Here is an 11,408-nt window from a genome sequence, read left to right on the forward strand (position 1 = left end):
ACAATTACAATATGATTCAGTAACCCCACTTCTGGATATATATCCAAACAGAATTCAAAGCAGGATCTTAAAGAAAAATTTTCACCCATGTTCATGAAAGCATCTTTTATAATAGACAAGGGGTAGAGTGGAAAATATCCAAATGTCTATTGACAATAAGAGGAAAAGGAAAAACGGTATACATAAAATGGAGTATTATGAAATCTTTTTTTTTGTTTTAAAAAGAATATTGTGTCACATGCCACAACACAGGTGAACCATTAGGGCATTATGCTAAGCAAAATATGCAGGTTGCAAAAGGACAAATACTGTATGAATCCCCTCAGTCTATTTCTAACTATAGTCAGGAAAACCAGTCACTGTAGCATGTCCTAGTAGTACTATCAGGTCTACTTTATCATCATTAAGGAAGGGAGCCTCTCAGGAAACACTATTTCTGCTCTGGCTAGAAGGGACAATATAATATGTTTTATAAGGAAAAGGTATAATTTTCTTCACCTTCTGCCAAAAGAGCTGAAACACATGCAAGTCTCTCTTCACAGACTGTATCTGTTCAGCATTAGTTATAGACTGAGAAGGAGAATCTTGGTGAGTTGGAAGAAAGTTGCTGCCATTATCTATAGGCATGCACACCGCCAATAAACAGAGTTGTACCACAGAGTCTCATTTGTTTATTTGAGATATCTTCTCCTTCATCTTTTGAAGCCTCAATTGTAACAGTTGTGAAACTACATCAGGATTTACACAAACATATTAAAACAGAAAAGTTCCTGAGAACAGTTTCATGGTCACATGAGAAGACTTAATGGTACAAAATCAATGCTTTCATGGCTCCTGAGGGAAGCAGAATTAACATCATCCCCAAAACAGATTTCTCTCTGTTCAGGATATTTTCCTTCTCATCCTTTCATAACACATCTGCTCCCCTGAGCTAAGGAGTTAAGATGTTTCTCTGCAGATGCAGTAAAAAGGAATAAGACTTACTAAGACTTAATGACCCTCGAGTCCATGGGATGTTTAAAAATATTATTCATCGATGTTATAGACTGTAAGGAAGATAAACATAATTTGGCAGATACATGCAAGGCATTTTATTAGAAGGATATCAGGAAATCAGAATGACAGGATCTTGGAGAAACCAGATTGTTCGTGAAGATTTAGAAACATCAAAACTAGCAATTAATCCATAACAGAAATGCCCTTATCAGTTTAGCTGAGTTATAACCTGGAAAGTTCTAACAGAGACGGATTAACTACATTTAATGTGATGTCACTGTATAAGATCCTTATGCTTATATTATAACAAAACGGAAAGTGGCAGACAGTAGTAATTCTCCTTTGTACTAGGAATCTGTCACGTCTAGAAATTATTAAGATACTCAAAGAGTTTTAGTTTCTCTGAATTATATCCATAATATTTATATTATTAAACATTAGAGCAAAATTTAAATGTTTAATATTAAAATAATATCAAAAAACTATTATACAAAAACATATTTGATACTTTTTGTTAAAATCACTCTTTTTCAAAAAATTAGTTGTAAGAATGGCATCATTCTCCCATAAATCATTTACAATTTCATTTAATCTATTATGGTAACATCTCATACAACCTCTGGAAAATTTCACTATGTACTTATGAGAGAATGAGAGTGAGAAAGATAAAAATTTTCTATCATAAATATAGTTTTGAGCTTTTGAGCTTCTGGAAAGGTACTTAGAAAACCCCAAAAATCTCAAGACCACACTTTGAAGAACACATGGGATGGTGATTTCCCAAAAAGTAAAGAAGGGTTACTTAGGGAAGTAATGGAAGGGAATGCCTTAATATAAATATGCATTGCATAATGAAGTTTTTCCAGTTCTTTCAAATATCTCAAAGATTACAAAACATAAAGCCATGAGCAATATTGCCTATGATGGATCTCAGAACAATAATCCGTGTTGAGAGGCTTCCTCCATTACCCTCTGGAAAGAAGTGAATCTCAAGTGTTTGTAAATTAACCACCTATACCATTACCTCTAGCAAACTGATAAGAGTTTTTCTGTTGCTTCAGGAACTTGACAAGGGAGGACCTTAAAGAAATTGAGATCCTTCTTTCTTAGGAATTCAGTGACACTTGCTGGGAGAATGCCTTCTATCAATGACACCCACTTCTATCCCCGCTTCTTTCTCCTGCTAGGAATACCAGGACTGGAAACTTTACATATGTGGATTGCGTTCCCATTCTGTATTGTGTACCTGATTGCCATTGTGGGGAATATGACCATTCTCTTTGTGATCAAAACCGAACACAGTCTACATCAGCCCATGTTCTACTTCCTGGCCATGTTGTCTATGATTGATCTGGGTCTGTCCACATCCACTATCCCCAAAATGCTAGGAATCTTATGGTTCAACCTCCAAGAGATAAGCTTTCGGGGCTGACTTCTTCAGATGTTCTCTATTCACATGTTTACAGGCATGGAGACTGTTCTGTTGGTGGTCATGGCTTATGACCGCTTTGTTGCCATCTGCAACCCTCTCCAGTACACCATGATCCTCACTAATAAAAACATCAGTATCCTAGCTTCTGTGGTTGTTGGAAGAAATTTAGTTCTTGTAACTCCATTTGTGTTTCTCATTCTGCATCTGCCATTCTGTGGGCATAACATCATACCTCACACATACTGTGAGCACATGGGTCTGGCCCGGTTGGCCTGTGGACCTATCAAGATCAACATAATCTATGGGCTCATGGTGATTTCTTATATTATTGTGGATGTGATCCTAATTTCTTCTTCCTATGTGCTTATCCTTCGAGCTATTTTTCGCCTTCCCTCTCAAGATGCCCGACTAAAGGCCTTCCATACCTGTGGTTCTCATGTCTGTGTTATGCTATGCTTTTACATACCAGCATTTTTTTCTTTTATGACACATCGTTTTGGCCAAAACATTCCCCACTATATCCATATTATTTTGGCTAACCTGTATGTGATTGTCCCACCAGCCATTAACCCTGTCATTTATGGAGTCAGGATCAAGCAGATCCGAGAGCAAGTTGTGAAAATATTTGTACAGAAAGAATAATTATGCAATAAAGTTTGGATAAATATATCTATATACCACCCAAATTATGATCATCTGAGCTTCCTTTTTAATCTTCTGTAACTGTTGGTCATGCCTGTCAGATTTTTTCATTTTGACTGTAAGTGCTTTAGTGTTGACAGATAATGCAAACTTAAACTTTGCTGCCTGTTTCCCCCACTTCTCTCCAGGTACCTGGACAAAGAAAATTAATGGAGATGGTAACTATGCTGAAGGTTGAAGTGGCTTTGGAGTAAAACTGCTTGTAAACAAGGGTGATAGATAGCTCCATTTTTTCCATATGTCTTCTCTCTAGGTAAATTTAGATCCTGAAGGACACTGATCAAATAAATCTCATTTTATAGATGAATAAAATAAGCTGTAATCCAGGAGTAGTGTCTGTTACATATTTTTCTATTCTTTACAGAATCTAAAATTTTGTCTTCTCCAAAATCTTTGACTCCCATATTTATTTCAATGCTCTCTCAGTCTTGTTGCTACCATTTTTGCTCCTTTGCTTCTTTCACATTCCTGCTCTGTCTCTTTTTGTGATGGTTAATACTGAGTGTCAACTTGATTTGATTGAAGGATACAAAATATTGATCCTGGTTGTGTCTGTGAGGGTGTTGTCGAAAGAGATTAACATTTGTGTCAGTGGGCTGGGAAAGGCAGACTCACCTTCAGTCTGGGTGGGAAACATCTAATCAGCTGCCAATGCAGCTAGAATATAAAGCAGGCAGAAAAATGTGAAAAGACTAGACGGGCCTAGCCTCTCAACCTACATCCTTCTCCAGTGCTGGATGCGTCCTGTCCTCAAACATCAGACTCCAATTCCTCAGTTTTGGGATTCGGAGTGGCTCTCGTTGCTCTTCAGCTTGCAGATGGCCTATTGTGGGACTTTGTGATCATGTGAGTTAATACTTAATAAACTCCCCTTTGTGTGTGTGTGTGTATGTGTACACACACATATATATTTCCTATTAGTTCAGTCCCTCTAGAGAACCCTGACTAATACACTTTTCTTTTACATTCATTCTCTAATAAAGTAAGTCTTTGTGAATTTAGGGATGTGAGAGACTACAGTGTGAGTATTACAGAGACATGTTTTCTCACTTGAAGCAAAGTCATCTCAGATTTGACTTTTTGTATGTGTCGCATGTCTAATTCTAATTCCAAATTCTATCTGATATTTTCCCTTCAGATAAAATGTATAAAACTTGTAAGACTTTATAAAACTTAGAAAAACAATTATCTCATGCTATCATAAGGACAGGACCAGACTTGATATCAACCTCAAAATAATCTCATTATAATTTATTAATACTGTAGTTCTCCAATATTTAGTCCCATTTTCAAACTCCAGATGTGACTGGAGAATGTGGTTTGCATTAAAATAGATAAAAGAGGCACTGAACTGAAATTTGTGACTTATCAGTGTACTTATGCTTCAAAATCAGAAGTCTCCCTCATGTTCTATAATTTAGAACCACTGTGTAGTTTGGATGACTATATACAAAATACTCAAAAGTACACAGATAACAATTTTAGGAAACGGGGGTGGATATAGCCGAGTAGACAAGAAAAGCAACATCAGCTATTCAATATCTGTGAATCTGGACAGTTCTTGGTCTTAACACTGGCTAAGCACAATTCCTGAATCCTATAGTATTTTGTGTATTTTCTTTAGGTCTGTGTGCATGGGTTATAATTCGACTTTTGCAGCTTCAGCTTCATGTACCTAAAATTTTATGGGAATATAGAGTTTTAAATGTGGAAATACATTGAAACTTGACCTATTCCCTTTGTCTTACAAATAAAAAAAACCTGAGGTCTAAGGAAAGCAGGTATTTGTGTGCTTAAATATATGCCCATCTTTAGCATCATCTTCATGTAAAAAGTGAAGGAAAATCACTCAGATAAATCATTTTGACTACAAATTCTTAACTCTTGCAGGATATTTAAGTAGGAAATATTTTATTTGCATATAAGAGGCTTCATCATGAGTCGCAAGTGGGGATCAAGTAAAACGGGAGGTAGAAGGCATAGCCTGAGATTGTTGTTGGTAATGAGAAGAAGGAGACCACAGAAATTGAGTGCAGGTGCTAGTAGTATAGTGTTAAAGATTAGCTGAAATCAGCACAATCTTCATGGCTGTGGTCCACAGTACTGAGTGGTAAGCACAGACCAGCATCCAGACCATCAATAGCTGTACAATATATAAACATGCAAAATAAAGAAAAAATTTTTTCTTCTCTTAGTGATATGAAAGGATCTGTGACATGTATAGTGCAACTTTCTGGTTGAATATATTGATGGGAGTTGGAAATTTTTAATATAAGCATAATAGTTCCTGCAGTGTAGATGAGAGTGCACCATAATGCTGACCCTGAAATGGTTCATAATCAAACTGGACCACCAGACTTAAACATGGCTGAGCAGAGTCACTATCCTGAGATCCCTTCTCTGGACAGTAGTTTTCTTACATGAAGTCAAACAAGATGGGACCAGAAAGGTGTTGACATACTGAAGAAAAAAGACACAAAAGATAAATATAATTGAGAAAATGGTGACAACAGATATGTCAACCTGAAATAATAGATAGTATAAGAATCCAGTGTAAGTGTTTATTCAAATGCAAAGCTAAAGATGGCCATCTGGGAAACACAGAATCCAAAGAAATGAGGTCAATGCTCCAAAGTTGAAAAGTTAAGGTTTTACTTATGTAGGCATAAAACAAAGAAATTTAGCAGAATTAAAAATTTCCCCATACAAAGTTGATTTATGAGTTACAGCAAATTGATTAGTTACAGCTTGTTTTCTTTTTCCAATTTAAATGAGTATTTTTAGCATTTTATCTTTAACAATGTGATACTCATGAGGTCTTTCTGTAACATGTGGAAGAAGGAAGTTAACCAATAACGAAGATCAAAAGTAAAGAGGGAAAGGGTCTTCGCTGGCATTCTTTAGTCTTTTACAATATTCTAAAATACAATGTAGGTAATGGAAAAAGGGTAATTTATAATCAGGGCAACAAATACTACAACTTCCTAGGTTACAGCTATCTGTTAGTGACTCAGGTCCCATAATCTTATTCTTTTAAGGCTCAAAATCATTTAAAGTTTCAACAGCTTTTGTCTTGAATTACATATTTTAATTAAAAAAGACATCAATGCTAGAGTTAATTATGTTCTACTGGTATTGAATATTCAGAGACATTGCCACTTTTCACTAACCTTGATCACCCTGTCAAACAATTCTTCTCCTTGGGAACCCTTTATGCGTCACAGGGTATTTTACAGAATATGGAAGCCAGCCTGGCTCATAGACCATTACTGGAGAGTAAGTGTGAAAATACTAGAGCTGTTTATCTGTAACTTTATGTTACCCACCAGCACTTTGGGAAGAGATGATTCAGTGTAACTGAAAATAAACTTCAATTCGGAAACAATATCTTCTTGAATATGTTCCAACATTGCTCCATTCACAAAGTTAAACCAATATTTCATGGAACAATTTACTAACACTGTTTTCATTTAATCCGCAATGGGATATTGCGAGCACATTGAGTGCTATGGTAAGAAAGGAAATATCCTCAGATAAAAACTGGAGAGAAGACTTCAGAGAAACTGTTTTATGAGGTGTAAATTCATCTCACAGAGTTACACAACTCCTTTATTGAGCAGTTTGCTAACACTGTTGTCACAGAATCTACAGTGGGATATTCGGGAGGACATTGAGGACAATGGTGAAAAAGGAAATATTCTCATATAAAACCTGGAGAGAAGCCTTCAGAGAAACTGCTTTGTGCTGTGTGAATTCATCTCACAGAGTTACACCACTCTTTCATGGAGCTGTGTGCTAGCACTTCTTGTGAAATCTGAGAAAGGATATTTTTGATCGCTTTGAAGCAAATGGTGACAAAGCAAATATCCTCAGATAAAAACTAGAAATATGTCACAACGTTTTCTGAGATATGGCTTCCTGATGTGTCAATTCATCTCAAAGAGCTACACCATTCTTTTACTGGAGGAGTTTGTTAGCACTGCTTCTGTGGAATCTGAGAAGGGATACCTTGGATTGCATTGAAGCCCATGGTGAAAAAGGAAATATCCTCAGATAAAAACCAGAAAGAAACTTACTGAGAAACTGCTTTGTGATGTGAGAATTCATGTCACAGAGTTACACTACTCTTTCATGAGCAGATTGCCAGCACTGTTTTTGTGGGATCTGAGAAGGGGTTATTTTGGATCACTTCGAAGCCTGTGGTGACTAAGGCAATATAATCAGATAAACCTAGAAGGGAGCTTTCTGAGAAACTGCTTTGGGCTGTGTGAATTCATCTCTCAGAGTTACACCTTTCCGTTCATGGAACAGTTTCCTAACACTATTGTCATGGAATCTGCAATGGGATATTGGGAGCGCTTTGAGTGCTATGGGGAGAAAGGAAATATCCTCAGATAAAAACTGGAGAGAAGCCTTCAGAGAAACTGTTTTGTGAGGCATAAATTCATCTCACAGGGTTACACCACTCTTCTATTCAGCAGTTTGGTAACACTGTTTTTGTGGAATCTGCAGTGCGATATTCGGGAGGGCATTGAGGACTATGTTGAAAAGGGAAATATCCTCAGACACAAACCAGAAGCAGCTATCTGATAAACTACTTTGTGATGTGTGAATTCATCTTACAGAGTTACACTGTTCTTATCATGGAGAAGTTTGCAAACACTGTTTTTGTGAAATCTGCAACATGATATTTTGGAGCACTTCGAGGCCTAGAGTGAAAAAGGAAATATCCTCAGATAAAAACTAGAAGGAAACTTTCTGAGAAACTGCTTTGTGATGCATGAATTCATTTCACAGAGTTACACCATTCTCTTCATTGAGCAGTCTGCTAACACTGTTTCCGTGCAATCTGCCAAGGGATATTTGGAAGCGCATTGAAGCCTATGGTGAAAAAGGAAATATCCTGAGATAAAAACTGAAAAGAAGCTTTCTGAGAAACTGCTTTGGATGTGTGAATTCATCTCACAGAGTTACACTGTTCTCTTCAAACAGCAGTTTGTTAACACTGTTTTTGTGGAAACTGCAATAGGATTTTTGGAGCACATTGAAGCATAGGGGAAAAAGGAAATATCCTCAGAAAAACAGCAAAAAGACGCTTTCTTAGAATCTGCTTTGGATGTGTAAATTCATCTCAGAGAGTTACACGTTACCTTTCGTGGAGTAGTTTGCTAATACTGTTTTCATGCAATCTACCAAGGGATATTTGGGAGCACTTTGAGGCCTATAGTGATAAAGGAAATATGCTCAGATAAGAACTAGAGAGAAGCTTTCTGAGAAACTCCTTTTTGATGTGTGAAGACATTTCACAGAATTACAATGTTCTTTTCATTGAGCAGTCTGCTAACACTGTCTTCTTGGAATCTGTAAAGGGATATTTTGCAGCACATTGAAACTTATGGTAACAAAAGAAATATCCTCAGAGAAAAACTAGAAAGAAGGTTTCTGAGAGTCTGCTATCTGATGTGAGAATTCACCTACAGAGTTACACTTTCCTATCATGGAGCAGTGTGTCAGCACTCTTTCTGCGAAACCTGAGAATATATATTTTGGATCGCATCGAGGCCTACACTGACAAAAGAAATATCACAACATAAAAACTAGAAAGAAGCTTTCTGAGAAACTTTTTTGTGATTTGTGAATTCATCTCACAGAGTTATAGCTTTGTCTTCATGAAGCAGTATGCTAACATTGTTTTTGTGGATTCTGAAAAGGGATATTTGGGAGCAATTAGAGGCCTACGGTGAAAATTGAAATATCCTCAGAGAAAAACTAGAAAGAAGATTTTTGAGAAACTGCTTTGTGATGTGTGAATTGACCTCGAGAGTTACTGCGTTCTTTTCATACAGTCGTTTGCTAACACTGTTTTCGTAAAAAAAATGCAATAGGATGTTTGGGAGCACATTGAAGCCTCTGGTGAGAAAGGAAATATCCTCAGATAAAAACCAAACAGAGGTCTTCAGAGAAACTGCTTTGTGACGTGTGAATACATCTCAGAGAGATACAGTGTTTGTTTCAGAATGCAGTCTGCTAACACTGTTATCTTGGCAGCCGTAACGGGATATTTTGCAGCACATTGAAACTTCGCATGCCAAAAGAAATATCCTCAAAGAAAAACTAGAAAGAAGGGTTCTGAGAGTCTGCTGTCTGATGGGAGAATTCATCTCAGAGTTACACTTTCCTCTTCTTCCGCAGTGTGTTAGCACTCTTTATGGGGAATCTGAGATGGGATATTATGGATGGCCTTGAAGCCTACACTGACAAAGGAAATATCCTCACATCAAAACTAGAAAGAAGCTTTCTGAGAGATTTTGTGATTTGTGAATTCATCTCACTGTGTTACACCTTTCTCTTCATGAAGTTGTTTGCTAACATTGTTTTCATGGATTCTGAAAAGGGATATTTGGGAGTGGATTGAGGCCTATGGTGGAATCAGAAATATCTTCAGACGAAAACTTGAAGGAAGATTTCTGAGAAACTGCATTGTGATATCTGAATGCACCTCACAGAGTTACACTGTTCTTTTCATGGAGCAGTGTGCTACCTTTGTTTTCTGGGACACTGCAATGGGATATTTCTTAGTGCATTGCAGCTTACAGCGACAAAAGAAATATCCTCAGATAAATACTGGAAAGAAGTTTTCTGAGAAACTGTTTTGTGATGGGTTAATTCATCTCCCAGAGTTACACTGTTCTTATCATAGAGCAGTCTGCTAACACTGTTTTTGTGGAATCTGCGTTAGGATATTTGGGAGCACAGTGAAGCCTATGGTGACAGAGGAAATATCGCCAGATAAAAACCCAAAAGAAGCTTTCTGTGAAACAGCTTTGGATGTGTGAATTCATTTCACAGATTTACACAGTTCTTTTCAGGGATCACTTTGTTAGAACTATGTTACGTGAATCTGAGAAGGGATATTTTGGATCATAGGGAAGACTATGGTCAAAGGGAACTATCCACAGATAAAAACTGGAAAGAAACTTTCTGAGAACGTTCTTTGAAATACGGGAATTCATCTCACAGAGTTTCACCTTGATTTTCATGGAGCAGTTTGCTAACTCTGTTTTCATGCAATCTGCCAAGGTATATTTGGGAGCACTTTGAGGCTTATAGTGATAAAAGAAATATGCTCAGATAAAAACTAGAAAAAAACTTTCTAAGAGACCACTTTGTGTTGTGTGAAGACATTTCACGGAATTACAATGTTCTTTTCATTGAGCAGTCTGCTAACACTATCTTCTTGGAATCTGTAAAGGGATATTTTGCAGCGCATTGAAACTTCCGGTGCCAAACAAAATCCTCAAAGAAAAACTAGAAAGAAGGTAACTGAGAGTCTGCTGTCTGATGGAGAATTCATCTCACAGAGTTACACTTTCCTCTTCCGCAGCAGTGTGTTAGCACTCTTTATGGGGAATCTGAGATGCGATATTAAGGATGGCCTTGAATCCTATGCTTACAAAGGAAATATCCTCACATCAAAACTAGAAAGAAGCTTTCTGAAAAACTTCTTTGTGATTTGTGAATTCGTCTCACTGTGTTACACTTTTCCCTTCATGAAGCTGTTTGCTAACATTGTTTTCGTGGAATCTGAAAAGGGATATTTGGGAGTGGATTGAGGCCTATGGTGGAATCGGAAATATCTTCAGACAAAAACTTGAAGGAAGATGTCTGAGAAACTGCATTGTGATGTGTGAATGCATCTCACAGAGTTACACTGTTCTTTTCATGGAGCAGTTTGCTAACATTGTTTTCTGGGACTTTGCAATGGGGTATTTCTTAGCACATTGCAGCTTACGGTGAAAAAGGAAATATCCTCAGATAAGTACTAGAATGAAGTTTTCTGAGAAACTGTTTTATGATGGGTTAATTCATCACCCAGAGTTACACTATTCTTTTCATTGAGCAGTCTTCTACCACTGTTTACTTGGAAATCTGTAATGGGAAATTTCCTAGTGCAATGAAGTTAACTGGTGACATAGGAATTATCCCCAGATAAAAACTAGAAAGAAGTTTTCTGAGAAATTGCTTTGTGACGGATTAATTCAACTCACCCAGTTACATCGTTCTTTTCATTGAGCAGTCTGCTAACACTGTTTTTGTGGAATCTGCGTTAGGATATTTGGGAGCACAGTGAAGCCTCTGGTGACAGAGGAAATATCGTCAGATAAAAGCCCAAAAGAAGCTTTCTGAGAAACAGTTTTGGATGTGTGATTTCATCTCACAGATTTACACGGTATTTTTCAGGGATCACTTTGTTAGAACTATTTTATGTGAATCTGAG

At 37.1% G+C, this 11,408-nt stretch overlaps 1 protein-coding gene across 1 annotated transcript; it reads left to right on the forward strand.

The window, feature by feature from the left end:
* Positions 1-2,131: 2,131 nt before the first annotated feature.
* Positions 2,132-3,070, forward strand: LOC126935179 (olfactory receptor 52E4-like). Its single transcript, XM_050756379.1, is given in 1 exon segment — positions 2,132-3,070. A coding segment is annotated over 1 exon segment (939 nt).
* Positions 3,071-11,408: the final 8,338 nt, after the last annotated feature.

Source organism: Macaca thibetana, chromosome 14, assembly GCF_024542745.1.
Source record: "Macaca thibetana thibetana isolate TM-01 chromosome 14, ASM2454274v1, whole genome shotgun sequence".
Taxonomy (NCBI): Eukaryota; Metazoa; Chordata; class Mammalia; order Primates; family Cercopithecidae; genus Macaca; species Macaca thibetana.